At 41.5% G+C, this 22366-nt stretch overlaps 1 protein-coding gene across 4 annotated transcripts; it reads right to left on the bottom strand.

The window, feature by feature from the left end:
- Positions 1-227: 227 nt before the first annotated feature.
- On the bottom strand, positions 228-22022 carry ktn1 (kinectin 1). 4 transcript variants are annotated; one of them, XM_088317321.1, is made up of 36 exons: positions 21613-22022; positions 15275-15981; positions 14825-14974; positions 14606-14716; positions 14394-14524; positions 14202-14306; positions 13057-13197; positions 12721-12827; positions 12481-12625; positions 11839-11935; positions 11576-11748; positions 11283-11372; positions 11157-11194; positions 10981-11071; positions 10828-10896; positions 10711-10748; positions 10506-10596; positions 10331-10399; positions 10026-10063; positions 9454-9544; positions 8838-8950; positions 8680-8755; positions 8573-8610; positions 8392-8482; positions 7668-7754; positions 4902-4991; positions 4738-4824; positions 4577-4666; positions 4411-4503; positions 2967-3035; positions 2807-2890; positions 2390-2473; positions 1543-1626; positions 1366-1461; positions 1109-1213; positions 228-994 (listed from the first exon to the last, which is right to left on the bottom strand). In XM_088317321.1, exons 2-36 carry the CDS (start codon positions 15978-15980, stop codon positions 965-967), a joined length of 3798 nt encoding a protein of 1265 aa, XP_088173447.1. In that variant the 5' UTR covers position 15981; positions 21613-22022; the 3' UTR covers positions 228-964. The 4 variants fall into 4 exon arrangements, with proteins under 4 accessions (XP_088173447.1, XP_088173439.1, XP_088173457.1 ...); XM_088317313.1 differs by having other exon boundaries at positions 11564-11748; positions 21613-22020; XM_088317331.1 differs by lacking the exon at positions 2390-2473 and having other exon boundaries at positions 11564-11748; positions 21613-22021.
- Positions 22023-22366: the final 344 nt, after the last annotated feature.

The following is a 22366-nucleotide window of genomic DNA, read 5'->3' on the forward strand; positions in this document are numbered from 1 at the left end:
AATGAGGACTAGCTATACTTCCCATCCTTTTTTTTTGTTTTTACATTTTCCAACAAGTGGAACAACTTCGCAGAAAACTGATCAACAGAAAACCCACTAATTGTACAAGTAGGCATCACACGCACAACCGATTTGCTTCACTCTTAAATGCATTGTCGGAAATGTAGTGACCCCTTGTGTCAGGAAACATGATGTGCAATGAGAGAAAGGCATCCTAACACTCAGCATATTTATCAAGCATCCCTTTTATTAACATCACCTGTTACAAAAAGAACAAACTCTTCAGTGTTAATGAACTTAGCCAACAGTATAGCAAGTGTTGATTACTAATATGGGACATTCTCTCCTCGAGTCCTTACAGTAGAATTAAAACCTGTACACTGTTGACCTTGTCTTCTCTTTCCACGCTTTAGTCCCCTGCATCTCTCTGCAACACTCATGCAGTGACTGATATACTTCCCAATCTCCCTCCAAATGAGTCAAGACTCACATCAAGGTGCATTCATGAATTTCTAAGAGTCGAATGATACAGAGCTTGTGGGGAGGAAAACAGATCAACATGACATAACTCAGTACATTAAAACAATACATATATTTATTTTAATTTAAGGGGAAAAAAGACTGATAAAAAATGTTTAGTTGAGTTGGGGTTTCTTTTATCAGTGCCCTGTTGACGTGCGTGTGTGCGTGTGTGTGACATGTAACAAACAGTTTTCAAAAAGACTGGATTTAAACAATACAGATTGAGTAGATAATGCTTGATGGAACAAGATTATGATAAAAATTAAGCTGTGATGCTGCTGTAGCTGTAGAGGAATGTGGGGGGAGTGGAGTCGTGGTGCCAGTGGAGTGTTTGGTGTAAACCTCAGCCTGTTCCCTTGTTTGACAGCGGATGTGACATTGTTGTGATTTCTGTGTTGTGCGGTCCAGATGGCTGCATGTCCGTCTTTTTTTTTCCTGCGTGCTATACCTTCAACACATCTCTGTCGGCCTCCTAGAAAATCCCAAACATACATCCACAAGTCAGCTACCTAAGAACACTGCAAGTGGTTTCAAATGCCATGCTAAACAATAAACAAATCCATAATGGCAGTGAAAGGCGTCTTACCGCTTCCTTGCTGAGCTGTCGGCTGACACCTCGTAGCAGCTGCTGCAATTCCTGGACTGTTTGGTACAGGCCTGCCGTCATCTTTTCATTTCTGTCAAGCTCTTCCTGATGGACACAAAAGTGCTGCTTTGGAGTTGAAATTCCTTTAAGAAATTGTGAGTGAAGTATCTAAAGTTGCTAATTGTGATGGCTAACAATTAAAAAAAAATGACATCAAGGTTTCCTATTCCTAGAATCCACAGAAAGCAGCAACTTACTCTCTGTGATGATAAACTGCTGTTCTCTATCAGGCCATCAGCATTGTCCGTCACTTTGGAGATCTCCCCTTGGATCAGGTCCAAAGATTGCTGGGCCTGCATTACATAAATCAAATTTTAAGGATAAAAAAAGAAAAAAACTAGCACCCATACTGTAAGTGTTTGGATAATTCTTACCTTATAGAGATCACCAGCAACCTGCTGTCTCTCATTCTCTTCTGCCTCGAGTTTGCAGAGGGTCTCTGTGAGCTGAGTTTTCAGCTGTTAGTTAAAAAAAAGTAAGCTAATTTATGTTACCAATGTAATGTTTACCATGTCATAAACCACAAAAGGGAACATTCTTGCTGACACTTCTATCTAGGCCACATTTTTTTTCAGACTGACTAATTGGTGCAAACATTAACATGCTGTAGTTGCAGTTAATCAGCTGCATTGAATGATATGGAGTATATTTTAAATCACATGTTAAAATGCTCTCACTCATCTCGAAAACGGGACAGACATTTTGATCATAGTATTCGCCAACAAGCCATTGTTATGACTACTACCGAAACAAAATGAGGTTCTAGTTGTTTTCATGACTCGGGTGTGATGAGTTCTTTGTACTTCTATACAGTATCTTGGCTTGATTGACAACAACCCATGATGGTGGTAGAATGTTCAACAAAGCCAATGAGGAAAAATGAGGAGGAGATGACAGTGTGCAGCTTAATTGTGAAAGGAGCATGAGTAAACGATTTTAGGCACCAGACCAGGAGAAGATAAGACACCTTCACTGCTTTGAAAGGGAAGAGTTAGTTTTATAAGTGTGTAATTGTGAGTCACCATTCATAGCCCCTCTTTTGAAATGCCGCAACATTTACGTCTCCAATGAAAACCAGGGTGCCGACCAAATGACCAGAATCATGCAGAGTAAGCAAGATTGCGAGGATATGAATGAAGACCTCTGGAACCTGCCCTGACCTGAGTCTTGACAGGGGAAGGTTTAAAAGGGTCTCTAGCTAGGCGGGCAAGTAACTCTTACCAAATTCAGCTCCTCATTCTGCCTGATGGCTTCTGTATATGAGCCATCAAGTCTGGTCTGCAATTCAGTCAACAGATCTTTGAGCTGAAATTAAGGTTGAGAGGATGTATTTACTGGGACCTACAAAGAGTCCAGACAGAAGTGTGATGTGTTCTACCTAAAAAGGCACCTACAACAGATTGTGCACTGAGGACGTATTGGATCACATTCAGTGTGAAACGGTCCAACAGGTCTCTAAACTTAGCCTGGACTTAACAGTTCAAAAATACTTGAAGATGACGCGCTAGTAGCAGGTTTCAAATAACAGCCATGGAAAAATTAAACATACACACCCCATCAACATGAAACCAAATCTTCGCACGTCCTTTAGCAACCAAATTAATGCTGTGGCGCACACCACTCAGCTCTTTTGCTTACCTCTCGGACCTCTGTCACGTATGTGGCACTTTCATGCTCTGCCCTCTCCAACTCCGACTCCAAGTGCTGCTTTTCTCTTCTCAACTATAGATTGACAAACAATTTAATAACGGCCTCGTCGAAAACATCATGTCTTAACAGCGCTTCGAAAGGGACTGACATTTTCCAACTCCGCTCCATCACTTAGTCTCTCAATCTCCTGCTCCAGAGTTGTGACTTTCTGGCTCATCTAAAGTACAAGAGAAATGATTGTTAACGTGTCAACAAAATGGTAACATTCCGTTTTGAAAGGAAAAACCCACAATAAAATAACTTGAAGGTGCCAAATTTGATAAACAGAATTGAAAATCAACAGGAAAAACACTTTTTGAATTGTGGTTTGACAGAAGAAAAAAAAAAAAACTACTGATACATGCCTGGTTAAAGTGATGGTACCCTCCCTTCAATATTTTGTTGCACATTTCTGCAACTTTTGGACCAGTCCTATTTGATCTAAGTTGCCAGTTGTCATAGATTTGAAGGGTGCGTTCTCCAAATGGCGTGTTTTTCGTCTATTGATGACTAAAAGGATCTAGATCAGGGCTCATAGATGGGCCCCTTTTTTCCTCTAAGCCATTCTTAGGTGAGTTTAGCCATAGGTTGCACATTACTCTCTGGAATGCCTTAAGACTATCATTTAATTTTGCCCTACACAGACTGAAGACACTCGGCGCCAGAGGTAGCAAAGCAGGCCCAGAACATTAGCTAATGTCCAGGTTTAACAGTGGGTACAGTGTTCTTTTCATGGTATGCTTCATTTTCATTTGTGAGCACACAGAGGTGCCTTGCCAAACAGTTTTGTACCATAGGCCATTCTCCCAGCTTTGTTTGTCATGTATTGTGACAAATTCCAGTCTCGCTTTTTGATGATTTGCTTGCTACGTTGACACCTCTTTGATTGTCTCATCATCATAATCTACAACAGCTGCTGCACTCCAACACTGATCTATCTTGACCTCACTGTTAATTTTCAATTTCTATGGAGATTGTTCTTGGCTCTTTGGATGCCATTCCTGGTATGCGTCGCTTGTGATCCTTTTCCAATTAATTTGGTTTCAGTCCTGTGGAACTGAAATTTCTGAAAATGCGCAACTTTAAACACAGTTCGAAGCAAGCCTCTGAGATGGTCTTATATAATTTCCCTTTAACATGCTTGTCAAAATCTTTCCAAGTTCTTGAGACAACTCTCTTTGCTGTCTGAGTTCCATATTCAGTGAAGTACACACCAAGTCACCAAACAGCATTGCGACTGCATTTTACTTTAAAAAAACAAAACAAAAAAAAAAGGGAAAAAAATATCTGAGTGTCTAGAAGTATAAAAACACTTGTGTCTATTTAGAGTACACAAATTAGCTTTGCGTGTCTCCAGGATAAAAATATAGCTTTTTAAATTTTTTTTTTTTTTTTACCTGTACCAACATTTTTATCCAGGCTTGTTTCATTACATTGTTTTAATGACACTGCCTTTTTGTTTTTATTGGCTAATTTTCTTTTTAACTTTTTTTTTCATTAAGATGAGTACTGACAATTCCGTCCATGTGTATGCAATATTGCAATATGCACACCTCACTCAGCTCGACCTGCGATAGCTCCACCTTCACCTTCCATCTCGACTCTTCCTGCTCCACACTGTTCTGGAGGCGCTGCAAGATTCCCTCCTGTGAACATAGCAGCAACTACAGTTGAGCCCTGCAGCACTGCCTTGAGCAAAACACTGACATGTTAATTTACCGTTTCTGCCAAAACTTTCTTGTACGTTTCACAGTCGACCTGTAGAATCTTTTGGGCTTCCTCAGCTTTTTTCAGCTTTTCAGACATTTCCTGGTAGGGAAAAACCAACAACCATGTAATACTAGTGTAAGTTACAATATCTCATGATGAACTACAGCTACCTCAGGATACCCTGATACATTGGTGGATTGTGCAGCTGAACTCTCTGACACATTTTTCTCAAAACTGCAGAGCCACTCCTGATGATCCTGGAACAAGAAAGAATTGTTTGTCACAATAGCATAAAGCGCAGAGTTGATATGAGGGCTGTCATTAAAGTCCATACTTGTTGGTTGGGCAGAGGCACGTGGGGCAAAAGTCTGTGCAGAAAATTGCGACACTCGGCCTCTGACGTCGCTAGGGCCGCCTGGTTTTCCTACAAGGTGATTAAAGGGGGAGCGATGGAAAAGGACAGAAAAAAGTAGAAACAGTGAGCATCGCTTATCTCGTGGCTCACATTCTTATTCTGCACTTACACCATTGCAAGAATTCAACGAAAGAAATACGGACTGGATGAACTATAGGCTTTCCTCAATCCAAATAGTCCATTGGAAAGAAAATCCATGGCATTTATATTCAACTAGTCCAAACTTCTGATACCCCATGCTTATCACATCCACTACAATTTTAGGCTGTGATGTACTAACCAGTATCATGCTGCCGCCAGACGCAAGCTCATCGTTTCTAGCAACGCGTTTCCATATAGTAGTCAATGCAGTTTGCACGGTCAGGCGAGAATATGTGCCGGCCAGCGCGGGTAAAGAAATTCAAGAGAAAATTACGCATCTTCGCCCATTTCGCCAGGGTTTGCAATTGCGTTCTTTCCATGGCATTGCGTCGCCGACAGCCAATGAGCATTGAGAATGAACTTCCTGCGCCACTCGCAGCAGAACAAGCACACATACCATAGACCATGGTGAAATTAAAACAATGTAGGGCAATATAAGTGCTGTCATTGGTCACTTAAATGCACAAACAGCCAGCTTCCAATACTGTCCGAGACCAAGCCAAAAAGGAGCAAGATTGGGGCATCAGGAAATTGCCGTATCTGGTGAGCGTAGTGACTTGTGTTGAAGTTCCAGCTAATATCCATTTAGCATCTTAAGTAAAACAACCACCATCCACCAGATTGACGAGTGATGTTGAATTATTTTTTTCTGTCGTAGGACAGTGAGTAGTCTGTCCTTTTCTCCACTCAAAGTAACAACAGGGAACAAAAGAACATTAGACATACTGGGATACGCATTATTTCAGCTTTGGTTTGAACAAAGCATTACAACACTTGTCAGATTCACAGTGCTCTTTTTAATTACCTCTAAAAGCTTATCAAATGCACCTTTGACCTCAAGAATAGAGACTTCCAATAGCACCAACAACAAACCAGCATCACGTACTAGTAGTGTATGACACATCACCACCATGCAAGCAATGACAGTGTGGAGCAGCTGCTAAAGCACCCTAGTTGCAGGTTGACTACTGTACACATGTACTGTGGTGGCAATGGAGCAGCTGCAGTTTTGGTAGTTCAGCACATGACCTTCCTTGCAGTGAGGGGGCGGTGGCAAAAATATGCACACATTACTCAAACTCTAAATAGAGTAGCTATCTGGTAACTCACTTTGGTCTTCTGAGAAGAGGTACAACCACTTTCTTAGGTACACCAGCACAATCTAATCAGACCCACATAAGGGTGACAGCAAATCTGTCTTTAAGGAGATAATTTAGACTGCCTCTGAGGTATTAAATGTTTATTTTAGTTGTCTAGTTGGGAGGCAGTGTAGAAGGTTCTCCATAGTGGGAAGAGGTTTCTAATATTTGGAAAAAATAATCAGGGAAATTATACAGACAGCATCATGGATTGTCAATATCATGGAGTAATATTACAGGGACGTACTGTGCATCGCACACATGAGTTTCAATGGCAACAATTGTAGTGAGCTGGACATTGTGAAATATAGCAGAATGTAAATTGAAATGATCAAAAAAGTTGTACAATCCTGTATGGAAACCAACCCATATTTAAAAATGTTTAAAATATTTCACCTCTCAAATTACTCTAAAAATTAAGGTTGAACCTTTGTGAACACATGAAGACTATTCTTTTATGGTGAGTACAGTGCACTGTTTTTTTATTTTTATCTGGCAATTCGCATCTTTCACACAGGGCATGTCAGTGCATAATATTAAAAAGCAAGATGGATGACTCACTCAGCAAGCTTCGCTGACTTCTGTAAAAGCTACACCGCCATCAAATTAGTCTTTTTATATAGCAGTTAATTGATTTTTATAGTAGTGATATTTTATGCTATTATAGTTAATGTTAAAATGTTGCTTGTTATAGACCCCTTATATTATGAAGTCCTCCATGCCTATTCATCCCCACACAGTCAACACATTCTGGAAAACTATTCTTTTGGTCAAGAACTTATGTGAAATTCACAAATCTTCCATCTTCATTCTGTTGCATCCGCACCTTATGACAATATAAATCCTTAAATCATTATTACATTGGGTATCTGTGTGATAAATTGAGGGTAATGGATTACTTCAATTTCCTACATGGAAAAATTTGTTTCCAGACCAAAGGGGATCTGTCAAACCTACCATGACAGAAAAACTGCATGGTAATCATGTGGACAGGACAGATGGAACAAGAACATGCTAGAAATGAGACAAAGGACAAATACACGAGCAAGCGCAAGCAAAAGGATGACATGAATCACAATGGCTGCACACTCATCAGCCTGAGCTTTGTGGCAAGAGAAAGCTTTTAGATCTTGTCGAGGTTCAAAGGACGCAAAATCTGACACTGATGCAAAAGTAAATAATGGAAGAGGAGTATCACAGCTTCACAACTTCGCAATAGAGCCAATTGGCAACTTGAGGCCAAGCATGACGTGAGAGTTGAAAGGCAAGCTAAATGAGTATGCAGCTTTGTTATGGTTTGTGCAAAACATCCCACTGGATCAACCATGGCAAAAAAAAAAGCAATTTCGGGGAATGCATCAGATTGGAGCTACAGAGTGAAGTAGACTGCGATCGGATGTCGAACCTTGACAACTTTGTTGAGTTTTCCTTGAAGCATGGACTCGGTGGCTGACAGAGCTTCCATTGCACTCCAGTTTTTCTCCCGGAGCTCCTGTTTTGGTCAGTTCCAAAGAGATACTATGTTCAGTTCAGCCTCAGGGAAAAGCCATTCAGTGAGCTTCAAACACACCGTGGATACATTTCTGATTTTAATGGCGAATTTAATCATTTTAGCTGTGCTGCTACCTATAGCTCTCAACCTCACACCGACTGTGGGTCAAATCAGTCAAAAATAGCCAGTAGGATGAATTGAGCTGGTTTAGGGAGTATTTCACACTCAGTAAAAAAAGTCCTGTTGTGCAGTATACTAAATAATGTCTGAACCGTTATTCTCGCCTAAAAAGGTCCACAATTTTTTTTGGTTTATAAACCAAAGCGACGAGCCAAAATTCCCAGTTCACAGGAGTAGTGCTGGTCAATGGTGCGCATAACAAGAATAGGCTGGAAGCCTTGTTATGCAATCTACAGCTTAAGCAATCTTCACTGATGCGTGCCGTCTAACCGGTAGAGAACACCAAAGGATTGCAGTTAAGAAAAAAAAAAAGCAAGCAACAATGACACCAAGGCATTGTGGTCAGCAGGGGGCGACGAATGTGTGCAGTGTGCAACTCCACAGTGGGGGTGGGTGTGGGGAACCACAAGAGGGACAGACAACTCACAGACTTGTAGTTCCTAGCAGGAAAACCTACATTGTTCTTCTTTCTGTGAAGCTCCAGAGATTCCTTCAGTGCACACAGCTCACTCTGGAGCTCTGTAACTTGCTTCTCCTTCTCAGACAACCTGTGAGCCATATCAATGTATGCCATGTATGGTGACTTCACTGCATTTGTTAAGTTTAAAAAATGTGATTGAGCACGGAACCCAACTCACGCTGTTAGGAGCTCTGGGCTTGGTACTGCACTAAGAGTCTGCTAAAAGGAAGAGGGGAGTTAAAAGATCATGCTTGTGTTTTGTGTATTCACTCTTGACTCACGCACCTGTTGATGTGCATTCTCCAATTTCTCTCTCATCTCAGTCTGTAGGTGTTGGATCTCGTGGTCTTTTGCAGCGAGCCTGTGGACGAGATGACGATCATGTCTATAGAGTTCTGATTGTTAAAATTCAAATGTCACTGTGTGTAGGAAGGTTTGCTTACTGAGATTGGAGTGTTTGGAGCTGGGTATGCAAACTGGTGAGCTCTTCTGATGGCTCCTTCTGTCTCAGCTGCTCCATCGCTAGCTGCAGGGCAGCAAGCTGCTGCTCCAGGGCCTGTGAGACAAAAACGGCTTAAGAAAAGAGCTCTACCTGGGAAAATATTAGGGTTGCCAAACTTGTCACTAACATCTTTTTGTTGAATCACTTATTCCATCGTTTACTTGGGTAACGTTCCCCTCGCCAAGCAAACCCAGCTCAGCTTTGCAGTATTGACCTAAAACTTTACTTTTCTCATTTGTTTTAATTTAAAGCTACTCCAACTTCACTTTTGTCATTTTTTTTTTTTAGTTCAAAGCAAGCCCAAACCTTCGGCAACTTTGCGTACTAGTCCAAGTAAGTTGTGGCTAAACACGCTTTCGGCATCGCGAACTTGGTTTTAAAATTTTCAATTATACTTTAAAGGCAGAAACATTTGTGTCGACCAATTTTTGTGGTCAAACCACACGATTATTTTTCCCAGGCGAACAATATATAGCAACTGGGACACGAGGGACATTGTCTTTGGTCCACAAAATAGTCTGTGCATTTAGTCATACAGTGCAGGTAAAAATTCACACCTCAACAGCCTGTGCTTTGGCTGAGTAGCTGTCTTGTGCTGCCTGCAGACTGTCCTCCATTTTCTTGAGCTTCAAATCCCTCTCTTGGATCCTATAAAGCACAATTAACCCGGAACATGTCATTTGTTGGATTTGGCACAGCATCATGGGTCAAAGTGACTTTGGTACACCATGTCAATGTGACGCCATTAAAAAAAAAAAAAAGTATGACTCCCTCCCTTTTCCCACCATGTGATTGGTAGGTCAATATATTTGATATGCCATGAGAATTAAAAAAAAAAAAAACACAAAATCATAAATAAATAATGACTTGAAGTAATTCTTGACTAAACGGCTATGTTAACACCACAACTTAATTCCAACTTTTTTGCCCACATGCAACACATCTCATTTTCTTCTCAGATTTTTCATGCAGTGTAAAGAGTATCATGCTATTTTTTTTTACACAAGAATCTATTAAGAGGGTTAAAAAAAACATCCTACGTAGAATTAACTAAGCAAGCTGCCAGTGCTACCAGATTTCAAGACACTGCATTGAAATATTCCACATCTCGGCAACCACAAAGTCTTACTTGCTATGCATTTCTTGCACAAGTGACTCCGATGATGCCTGCAAAAAAAAGGGGAGATGAACATTACTTGATCAGAACAAGGACGTGAAAGGAGTAACAAGGCAAATAAAAGGATTTTCAACATGCACGTATTATAAAATATGTATCACAAAAGATTAGCAATTTTGCCCCTTCATAAATGTTGTTTTTTCCCCTCATAATATTAAAACTTTTGTCTCAATTTTATGATCGTTTTTTCCCCTTCAATGCGACCCATCTTGACTCATGCCTTTTGCTACTTAATCCGTTCCAGATTTATCACTCACCTGATCAGCCACCTTTCCTTGAAGGACCACCAATTTTTGCTTAAGGCCCTCATTCTCCTCTCTCGCAGTCTAAATTAGTGAAAGAAAAATAAGAGAATTATAAAACATAAAACAAAGAGCCACTTGTGTTGATGTCGGTCAAATGTGATTTAGTAAAAGATAAAGAAAGTGGTGCCTTTAGTTCCTCTTCCTTGTTGGCCACTTGGATTAACCCTTTCTCCAGTAGGCTCTCTACAGTTTTCATGTTCTCCTCTTTTTCCTGGACACTGGAAGGAGCGAGAGAGGCGTTTTAAAAGGGTATCTATTAACTCATTTGGCAACAAAGCATGGATAACGGTTCACAATTAGTATTGCAGCGGGCAAATTTTAATTGTACACACCTCCTCTGGATTTGGTCGAATGCCAACAGGGAGGCAGTCTGTGCGGGAGGAAAGTCAAAAGAAAGATGGAGGTGTGTCAAACACAGGAACATTCAAAAATACAATTTAGGTACGCACTTGATCAGCAATCTGTGCCCGCAGACTCTGAATCTCTGCCTTGAGCGAGATGTTGTCGTTGTGCAAGGCCTGTGCAATATAATCAATAAACAGTATGAGATCGGGTGACTAATGCCAAATAAGAGAGCAAAGTTTCTGAAGGCGCTGCGAGACCTGCATGTTAGTTTCTCTACTGGCTCCGCTGCTCCGTTCAGCATTCAAAGAATCCTCCAGGCTCTTTCTCTGCAACTCCTTGTCAGCCAATCTGGATGAAATGTGTACGTACATGAATATATGAGCATGCATTGAGGAACAGCACTGAATAAAAACCAAGAGCAAAATGGTCTCACAGTTTCTGTAGCTCCTCAATGTGGGAGATGTGGCTGGCCTAGATAGGGAAAAGACAAATATCTCATTAGCCTAATTACACTCTCAGCTGTTATCTGTGATAAGCGAAAGCACCAGTCGACCTATACCTGCGTTGAGATCTGGGCATGCAGGTTCTCATTTTGTGCTTGCAATGTTTCCTTTTGGGCCTGAAGACCTTTGTTTTCATTCATGAGCTCCTGTTAAAGACATTGCTATTAAATGGTAAAAAGTGGTCACGCACTGTATCATTTAATCAACATGAGGGAACATAAGACAATAGAGCAGAATTAATCGGTGCCTTTAATACAACGGCCAATTAATGAAGAGAATCAATCTCCTTCACCATGCTAGGTCTTCTTCTTTCAAAGCTTGATTTTGGGTGCCTCACCTGAGCACGCACCTGCATGGAATCATCAGGGATACTGCGCTGGGACACCTCCAGGAGCTCCATCACTCTTTGCTCCAGTCTCTCCTTAGACACCATGGCTTCAGTCAGGCTGCTATGGAGGGTCTGAAGCTCTTTATTCTTATTTTTCATCTCGTTTTCCGCTGTCAGCAGCTGGCTGTGGAGTTCTGCACCCCCGCAAACACAAACCATGTTGGCTATTTATTGTGCCAGAACCTTTTTGAAGTATGTGTTATGCGAGCAATATGATAACTCACCTTGCTTAGAGGCCTGAAGTTTTTCTCGTTCCGCATTGACACTATGGAGATAGTTTTGCAGTTCCTCCCAGCGTCGCTTAGCATCTTGAAGTTGGGCCTGGGAATTTAGGAAAAAAATAAAAAATAAAATCAGAAAACAATGACAGAATAAATAAATATTAATTTAAATAGACATTACAAATGAATGTAGTCATTTAACACAAGACAGCTTGATGTCAAAATTATCATTACATTATCTTTGTGTTGTCCAATACGGAAAAAATACATTCTGAACTCTTGCGCTGACTTGAAGATTCTTAGCCAAGACTAAATTATAGTGAAGGTAGCGGTCTTTGATTGCAGTTAATAATAACACAGGAAAGACTAATCTACATGTCAAACAATATGTTGGGGCTATTACATGGACAAAAGCTTCCAACATCCCAGCGTCCAAAGGCAACAAACCTCCCAAAATGTATTCTGGATCCCGCACCCCACCTTTGGAATTCCACTACATCCCCCGCCTATTTCCTAGGCAATAATGACACACCCATGAAAGACATACAACGCTTGGTGGTATGCTGAGGAGTTTTGTGCTTTTGTGAGACGGACAAGGGGGGAAATAAATAGATACATAAACAAGGTGCATCTGGGTCAACGTACCTCCAGCTGAGACACGTTCTGCTTGTAGCTGACCTCCAGCGACTTCCTCTGGTGCTCCTCCTGCTGCAGCTTGGCGTTGTTGTCGGCCAACTCTATCATCAGCGCTGCATAATCAGAACGCAGCTTGTTCATGTCGGCTGTATTCCTGTCAAGCAACACACAAAAAAAAAACATTTTATTTGATTTTTATAGTAGAAAGGTTATGATGGAAGATCTGAATTGCTCTGGCGCAGCACTTACTTGCTCTCCATCTGGTTAGTGGCTGTGCTGACTGCATCTCGTAGGATACCGTTCTCCTGCTGTAGTCGAGTGATCTGACCCTCCAGCTGCTCCCTCACCTGCTGAAACTGCACAAAGTGACACAAAGAGAAGTAGGTCATCGTGGATCCAATAGCTTAAAACCTACAATTGATAATTCAAATAACGTAAGGAATTTGTGGCTTACAGTCCGGAAAAAAGCTGGTTAATAGTAACTTTATTGAAATACATTAAGTGACACTGCCAACCCTGATTGTAACACAACTGCAGCCATAGTAGGATAACTTGGGGTATAATGGTTCAATAAATGTCAACCACCTTGATTTGCATGGTCTGGAGATCCTGGTAGCTTCCTTGTGCTTTGGCCTGCATGCTGCCCAGTTCTTTCTCCATTGCTGAACACTGCTCTCGAAGCATGGCTTCCACCCGACCAGTCTTCTGTTTCGAAACCTGGAGCTCCTGAAGTACAGTGGCAAGGCAGGAAGAAGTTAACAGTTACACAGTAACACAATAACAGTTGGCTGTGTGCATGTGTGCGCAATAACCAGTTTTGAAATATCAATCTGGATTTGTATTAGAGTGGTAGGGTCACTTCCCTTTTTTGTATATTCAGGCTAAAATGTAAAGGTTTCATCGGAATATGATCTAAACTGATACATTTCTCATCATCATACCCGACTATCTTGTCTTTATGTAGAATTTTATGGCCAGCGGGAAAGATAAGTATCATACAAATCCAAAGTTCAAAAGTCAATGCAGTAAAAAAAAAAAAAAAAAAAAGTCGAGTCGCCACCAAATTTCAAGCAAGTCATTACTTGGTTCAAGCAAGTCAAAATGGCCTTCTCAGACGACATGACTTTTTTGTCATTCACAACGGTCGTGCGGCCAGACCACCAGATAATATTTGTCTGTGTCTTGCACCAAGCGGGACGTCACACTACAAGTCCTTCCCCGACCAGACCCTACCCTAACGTCGTCAAAATTCTGTCCATCGGCGTGGGTCTGTCCAGAAGGTGGGACAAGCAGCTTTATAGTTGTTTATTCTCTGCTCAGAAAAGGCACAAAAAAAAAGGTGGTGAGGAAAGGGCAGTATGGACCATCTATCCTCCAAAAAGAATTTACGGTAACAAAAAAAGTTTACTGACACTGTGTTTGCTAATCAGCTACGGGCTTTCTAGTTAGCAAACGTAGCATGAGTTGAAATGCTAAATCTACCCTCCCCCCTGTCCATTCCTTTTCTTGCCATTTTGATAGTTCGTCCACTCTTTCATCCTTATTAGGAGGCCAATTCGTTGGCTTGGCAATCGAAGGACAACATAAGACATGGCAAATTGTGCAGCGAGACGGACAAAAATTCTGACATGCCAGTTGCTTTCCAGCAATCAGCTTCGCAGGTCTTGTTAAGGGATAGAAAATATTATCCATGATATGCGATTTAAGAGATGGAGCATGGGGATGCAAACCTGGCTGAGTTGTTTGACTTTATCCTTGGCAATGGATGCCTCTTCTTTAAGCGTGGTTAGGAGACGTCCTTGTTCCTGAACAGCCGGATCAGATTTAGCAGCAGACTAGTTGTGAAAGAGGGCATGAAAAGAACTTGTCAGATTTCACTCGCATTTTTATACTTCAAAACCAGCATTTGTTTATCTTCTCACTCTGTGCCAGGCATCTATAGCGCTTGGGCTCTTCACTCGAAGGACAGCAATCAAATTGACAACCTCAGCTTCAGACAGGGTAATCGAAGACAGCCCTGCGAGCAGCTCCTTGAGCTTCACCTCCTTGTTCTCTGCAAATCCATCAGGAAAAAAATACTGAATATATGCAGTATTTATACAGATTAGCATCTAAAGTTAGTGTTGCTTCGGACCTTTGTCTGTCTCATTCTTCTGTTTCTTTCCTTTAGAGGGTACATCATTGTTGTGGGAAGTCTGGTGGTTGGTAGAAGCTGCCGAATCAGTCAGAACATGGACCGCTTCAACTGAAATGGCGCGGCGGAGGGAGCGGAAAGACATTGACTACGTTTAAAACTCAGTTTGAGCACTTGCACACAAGACAATTTTGCTCATACTAAATGTATCAACAGTACCCGGCTCAGTCTTCTGTCTCTTGCCGCCCTTCTTTCCACTGGGAGCACTTGCAGCTGCATTGGTGGGAACTTTGGTTTCAGCCACATGAGGCGCATCCTGCTTCACTGGTGCCTGCTCGACTTTGATGAGCGCTGGCTGCTGGTCATTCACTGAAAAGAGACAGAGTTGAGTTGAAGACATTTAGACATCATAAGATTAGAAATCCAGGTAAATCGAAAGCTTTTATAAATACCGTACGATTTGATTAAACGTCTGTGCAACAATTAATACATTAATTGGGTGGGGTCATGCGCTCCATTATTTAACTTATTGCAGATATGTTAGAATGGCACATTGTTTATGTAACTCAAGCACATTTGGCCCATCCTAGTTCCAAGACTGTGCCAACAATATTTTCAACAACTTCAGAAGCATTTCTGCTGTTTGAAACGGCTCTTGTGGCAACCAACCTGCCTCCAACTTTTGTTTCTTTTTCTCCTTCTTCTTAGGAGCCTGTGGAGGGGTCTGACCCACAGCAGCTGCCTGGGTAACTTGAACTTGGACCTCAAGCTGTGGAGATGGTGGTTTGGGCTGTTTGCTGGAGACTACAGGTGGTTCTGGTTTGTGTCTCATCAGCTTGGAGGTGTTTACTTCTGGCTTCTCGGGTGGAGGAGCTGTTGCTGCAGCTGTTACGGCTGTTGCTGCTGCTGTGGCAGCAGCAGCGGCGGCCTTTGCAGCTTTTTTCTCCTTCTTCTTCCTTTCCCTCAAAACAGCAGAAGCCTCTGTTGATGATGGGATTGGCACACATGTAAAAGGTGCAACAGGAGCTGCTGCAGGCACTGGTGCCTCAACCAACACTGGGGATGATCTGTGGACATCTTCAGTTGCTTCCAAGATCCCTGGGTCCTCCTCAGACTCCCCTCCCCCTCCGCCGCCGGCGCCTCCTCCACCACCAGCCACACTCGCACTCTCCTTCTTCTTAGTCTTCTTCTTTTCGTTCTTCTTGCGGGCATCTGGCTTGGGCGGCGGTAACTTGAGGTCACGTTTCTGCCGGGCCAGCACCTCATCATAGGAAGTTTCCTTTGTGAAGAGCATGAAGAAGAGGAAGAGGAGGCCAACAACCAGCAATGGGACCAGGATGAGCAGGTACTGAGAGTCGAAGATATCCAGCGCCATTCTACATAAAAAGGGATAAGAAAGGTAGAATGAACTTCATTGAGGTCATTTAATGAAAGTGAAATTTCAAAGAGTAAAATTTGTGTTAGCTTGTGCGCACATCCTTATTCAAAAATCATACCACCACTCTAGTGGTTTTTACTAACAAACACGAATTTTGATCGATCAAATAAAAATTAAGACGAATTTGGTATTGCAATCACAATTTGTTGGTCTTTAATAGCATATTCATGGGTCAATTGCCACACAGGTCTGTGGCATGCGAAAGGGCACATGTATGAAATGCGGTTTGTGGGAGCTGTTGGCCTATCAATAACGCTCAGAGCTCGCGCCTCTCCTTGACCTCTCCCGTTAATAGTATGATCCAATTACAATAGCCCGGCTGCTACTGAAACTGAACATTGGGCCTTGTCTTTACTTTTCGCTCACAGGTAAGGAAAATGAGGAGCTAACTGATTGGGGTGTGGCACTAACTGGTTCAACGTGGGCAACAAACCAGGCAATTATTTATCGACTAGAGCAGAGGCCATTATTAGTGGAAATAGAGTCATTATATATAAATAGGAGGAAGTAGAACTGTGACCTTTGAGAAAACCGGTTTGTTCTACACAAGTAAAAACAACTTACTGGAATAAAGACATTATGTGGGTTGTTTTAATAGTCAAGACTGATGAGTCATTTTTCAGTGTCTATTTACTTTTGGGTGAATGACAAAGTGACACCATGAAAATGTGTTTTACCTATGAGACCAAACATGGTTATTTGGTAGAATTGATGGAAAGCAGATTGTAAAAACCTAGGGGTGAGACGGTACCCTAAAATCACATTTCATTTTGGTTTCTTGGGGGCTTCAGTTAGGTAACTTTTTGGTACAAAAAAAAAATAAAATATATTTTGAAAAGATCATAAGAAAACCTTTATTTGAAAAAATAAAATAAAATAAACAACTCATTCGTGACATGTTTTAAGTAATTACACTGCAATAAAAATACACAAAAAATAAAGATATCTTAATTTTGGGAACTAACCAACTAATCCTTTGAGCAACAAAGTGCAGGTCTTGCTTATTCACTAAAGTGCGGCCGTGAGAGGACGTCGTAGCAGGGCTGCAGAACGTTAAGCAAATATTCAAAGCCTCTGCATTCAACAACCGAGTGTGGTCGTAACGCTGTTGCTATAAAAACACCAATGCCATGCATTATTGCATCTGCACTATCTGATCTACTTTCTGAAGGCTGTTTGAATGCAGTAGCTAACTGTGGTTGAACAAAGCTGCTTTTCTTCCTCGTCAAAGCGATATGTAGACGGATGATGTTTAAAAAAAAAAAAAAAAGGCCTTTTAGGGACTGTTTTTGTGATATTGGATCGAGGAAAAACCTGGTCAGAAAAACTATATGACTTAATATTAGTCAATGCTCTCCTTGATTTCAGTTTTCTCTTCTACTTGGGCAAACATTTTCTTTGATTGGATAGAAAGTTTTGGTTAAAAATATTCAACTGCTTGAATATTTCAAGCACAGACACTGGGACTAAAAACTTTACAAGGACAAGTGGAAGATTAATGGTGAGAAAAGCAATGTGGGCAGTATGTCAATTGTGTGTGATTTTTTTTTTTTTTGTGAATGCATTCTTCATGCAGGATTTTACAAGTATTTGAAGTAGCAAAGATAGCAGCCAGTTGTCAGAGTGCTAGCTAAGCTAAAACACTTCACAGACTTAAACACTTCAACTTAAAACTATCAGAGAACACAGTCGATCAGACAGGTAACAGTAAAAGAAATTCACAAAACGAATTCCAAGCAAGCATATGGTAAAGGGAGAACACTTTCCGTCTGACGAACTGTCTGTGGGGCAATGATGAGCCTTCATGTGCAAAATGAGCCTTACTCCTGAATTGAAAACGAGCCTGGAGGACAAAACCCTTTCAGTCTGTTGACTCTCTGGAATCTCATTACTTTGTTGGAAAAAGCATCCTGACTTGAACTATGTGCTGTGCATACAATGAAAAATGGACCACACTCCAAAAAGTACCTTAAAATGGATCTAATTCAAGGATTACTGGAGATGGCACCCTTTGGAGTGAAACGCCCATGTTGTGTACAATTCGGATTTGGACAAACGTCTCCATATTTTATGGCTTTAAATGAGAGCTCAGTTCAGCATCAATAAAAAGATTTCACTCGCTCTGTGCCTTCTGCACCTTAAAGCTGTAAATGTATGATGGAACAGCAAACTACACTAGAATTGCTGTTTGCATTCTGAGCCGAACCAAAACTAAAAGAGTAACAAAACTGAGAATCAGATTTTAAGCTTTTCCGGTAATAGAATTGGATAGCGGAGACTGTCCCAAAAAGCTTCACTGGGCTGCTCATGTCACCTGCAACCGGGTAGTCGGCAGATCTATACGAGTCCTAGCAACAGCTAGCTATAGCTAGCTTCGGCTGGCTACTGTTTGCCTGCTAAACACATTGCAGTTTCGCTCCTAATGCAGTAACCGCGGCGTTCAATGCGACGAATATGATACACTTCTTACGAGTATTGTTCAAACAAAGAGATTACGAGGAGTCATTAACAGAGGGAAAGACGAATGAGTCATGCAAATTGCAAGTACAGGCGGAACAGATATTGGATGGGTGGATAAAGCTTATTTTATTATTTTCTGTTTTGTTTTGGGTTTTTTTTTTAGATATCACAGGAACATTTTTATACCTCTCATTTAGCTTGCTATCTACCTTTGTGCAAACAAATATGAAGGCTACTTTGCTTGCTTCAATTTGATAATTTCATATAGCAGCACGACTGGATGCAGTTCTCATTTTGATACAGGTCTGTTTAATTGAAATAACCAGTTAGAGTACCGCATATTTCTTTATAGAGTAACTGAAAATAGATTATGGCATATTATCATGTATCATGATCGAAGATTGTTTTCCATCTCATCCAGCACTGGTTGAAATTGACGTTTTAGGAGCAGTTCCGTCTCATGCACCCGACCCAATGCACTCATGCCCAACTGCTCGACAAGGCCAATGGGCTTCCGTTGCCATGATGACTGGTGCAGCTAGTCAACACCTACTTGTTGTCAAACAGCCTCAAGACTAAAGGGAAACGCAGAACCACAAAGACATTTTCCTTCTTTGAAGCAGCATTTCATCACCAAGCCGCAGAATTAGACTAGGCTAGGCGGCTTGCACCCTGCCATAATTTCAGACCATTTATGCTTCCCATTGGAGAAATGTTCTGATAATTTGAACTTGACATCAACCTGAAGGTTACATGAGACTGGGCCTAGAAAAATACATTAATAACTTCTACTACATGTGACATAAGTACACAAAAATAGTCAAAATTGTTAAATTGCTCAAAATGACATTAGCAGACAACTGAGAAATGTTGGTGTTAAAGGCAGCAGTTAAAATAGTAAGCAAGCAACAGAGCATTATGAGGAATCTGCTATGTACCAAAGTGCAACAAATGATGGCGGGTTATGGCGGGCAAATATTAACAGACTTAATACAACGTTGGACCTACAAGAATGGCTACAGAAACTAAGTAATGGCCATCAAATGCAATGTGTAAATAAAGAAATGCTCTACAGAAAGGTGCCTTAATAATTAACCTTTAACATGTTCAGAATTTCATCACGACAAACTGTTTGCGATCATTAAACGGGCAGTTTATCACAAAGACCTGCAGCATTTAAAAATGTGCAGTTCATGTGCAACGTGCGTTGGGACGGTTGCCTGCTGCTCACTAATAATAATTCCAGCACATACATAATGTATTGGTAAACGATTCAATATGTTCATCTTAATCTACATTATTGCTGTCATGTACCAGGTTTTCCTTTGTTTTCGTAGCACATCGTGTGATGTGTTAAATCTGCAGTGGGAAGTAGTGAGGTTGATATAAAATTGAAAAGTTTGGCTGGGTCCTGCGTCTCTTTTAACTTTATTAACAAATACCAATATGCATTGGAGCTTTTGAGATTGACCCCGCTACATTAGTAGGAAGAGGGATTTATTTGTTTTTTCTTTTAAGCTGCCACAACAGTTATATGTGTACTTTACAAATAAAGGTATCAGTATTGTATCGCTTTGGAGAGGCAGAAAGTTTTTGGTATCGTCTGGAAAAAAAAGTTATCGTGCATTCATACTAAACAGCAATGAGAAGTAGCGCTCCAACCCACACTTGCAGAGTGACACTTGACATGTCATCCACTCAGTACAATTAGTCCGGAATAAGCAAGTGGTAAAAAATAAATAAATAAATAAAAAATTAAAAAGCAGAAGTGGAAGCTTGCGCGTCACTTGGAGGTGGGTATGTTGTTGAGAAAAAAAAAAACTTATTGGTTAGGGTAAGCCTACCACTTTCAAAAGCTGTTTAGATCTTTTCAATTTATGTTGCTAATGGAGTAATAACAGTAGTACAAAGCTAGTATTTGCATAATAGTGTATAATTATTTAGCAGTGTAATAACAACTGTAGTTTAATATTATTATTAAGCCATACTTGATCTGGATTGCATGCTGCAATGCTCCGTCTTTTGTTTATTTACCTGGGTACAGCTTCTCAAAAATGAAGCTGATTAAGACGTAACTGCGGTAATCAATGCCACAAGAGTGTATAAGTGGCCTGGCGAGCTTAAGTATCAATTATAACATTGCACAAAATTTGTCAAACTGTGACCTTATAAGATGAATTTGCACGCCCCAAAAACGCATTAGTCCTCTGTAAAAGGCACACCTGCAGGTTCACTTTTATATTTATGAAGTACTTTATTCAACATTTGTCTTTTGAAATTGCTTCTTTTTTTGACAGCTGTTGTCAAAAGGCATGTTGTGGTGCTGCCATTCATCTGATACATTTGTGATGGAGAGCGAGATCGGTGGTGGAGGCTCTAAATAAAATGTAGCTCGGGGTCCCAATTTGGTCAGGGGCGGCAACATCTCAGGTATTTATAAGAATGACGTTGAACATGTCAGCCATGGAAAGTGGCTAATGGTGCCCAAGGATGGTGTCCGTGCGTGCGATTCTACCGTCTTAAGTGATAAGACAAGTGAATCTCAGCTGTTCAACCACAGACTAGAGCTGCTTATCGGTACGAACTGACGCAATCTGGCGAGCTAACTTCTGCCTAGCACGTTTTCCAGGTACGCCGTTGCAGGGCCAAAGAAGCCCTCACGACACCCAAAGACTCGGCAAGTTGATTGTTCCAAGTAGTTCGACGTCCACATGCACTCTTTATAAAGCTCACGCGCAAGGACGGCGGTGTTAAAGCTCACTTCACCAATGGCGTTCGGGGCTAACATGCTAGCCACGATCATTAGCCGGTTTACCCGATATTGCCTCAGAGTTAAGTCTTGGGCTATCAAAGTGAGCGGAAAGGCGTTGACAGAGATGAAGACTTTGGCAATAGGTGGGCTGGGTTGTGGACATTAGGTTCGACACGGCCAGCGTCTCAACCTCGTCCTTCTCTCCTGAAATTTCTGACCGGGTGGGCTGCTCCCTTCTGTCGTTTCAGTACTGAGGGCCGTACCCAGGCCTAAGGTATCCCTGCAGCCAAGCACTTACACGCGGCTCACAGCCAACGGAATAAGTATACGAATATAAGCGAATACTTCGAAACTTACCTGTGGTTGAAATGGACTGTTGCCTTCGAAATAAAACGGTGTTAGTCTTGGTGGACTCAAACGGTCCCCTCCCGACTTCCCAGAGCAGCCAGGCTAAGTTCAGATGCGCTCACCACACGCACGCACACGTACACACTACTATCTTCCGTTCAGTGGGCAGGTCCAAAATAGCGGACGCTTCTTTTCCTTCCCGAGACGCACCGGGCAACGCCCCGGCGCACGTTTGATATTGTCAACAGACAGCACCGACCGACCAAGACATCTCGTGAAAACAATCGTGCGAGCATTAAAGTCAAGGAGGAGGGGCCGCGTTATGTCGCCACAGCTTCTTTATGACGTCTACGTCAAAGTGGAAAAAAAAGTCTGTCGGAGTCCGAACCTTCACCATCAACAGCTAACCCCCATTTAGTACATATCCTCGCACTAAATTGTAGCTCCCTCAATCAGTTTGGCGGTTCGGAAAGCAAGCTCACTACTTTCTGCTCGTCTACCACCGTACTTGTCATGACGCACCGGCGCAGATCTCTATTTATTTTGAAAAAAAAAACACGTTGATTTTAAACTACGTTTTATTTCCTTTGCTGTTCATATTGTAATTACATAAAAAGCATTTATTATATTCGTGGTTTCCTGTTCGCAATGTGTTGTGGTCAATATTAACCTGTTTCGTGAACATCGACGCGCACTACTTTCACAAGTGCATTGTGGGTAACTGTGAGTACCCCCTGGACATCTGGACACGCCAGCAAAATAG

Source organism: Idiotropiscis lumnitzeri, chromosome 1 (assembly GCF_059441095.1).
Source record: "Idiotropiscis lumnitzeri isolate Australia: NSW breed Sydney's pygmy pipehorse chromosome 1, RoL_Ilum_1.0, whole genome shotgun sequence".
Lineage (NCBI taxonomy): Eukaryota > Metazoa > Chordata > Actinopteri > Syngnathiformes > Syngnathidae > Idiotropiscis > Idiotropiscis lumnitzeri.

Bases quoted from the DNA above. Each gene is read 5' to 3' on its own strand.
- ktn1 (XM_088317313.1), bottom strand. From the start codon at position 15,980: ATGGCGCTGGATATCTTCGACTCTCAGTACCTGCTCATCCTGGTCCCA. The intron at 13,198-14,201 runs GTTTGCATCCCC...ACTGTACTTCAG, and splicing joins AAGTCAAACAACTCAGCCAG to GAGCTCCAGGTTTCGAAACA. The intron at 2,474-2,806 runs GTAAGCAAAAGA...CCTTAATTTCAG, and splicing joins ACGTGACAGAGGTCCGAGAG to CTCAAAGATCTGTTGACTGA.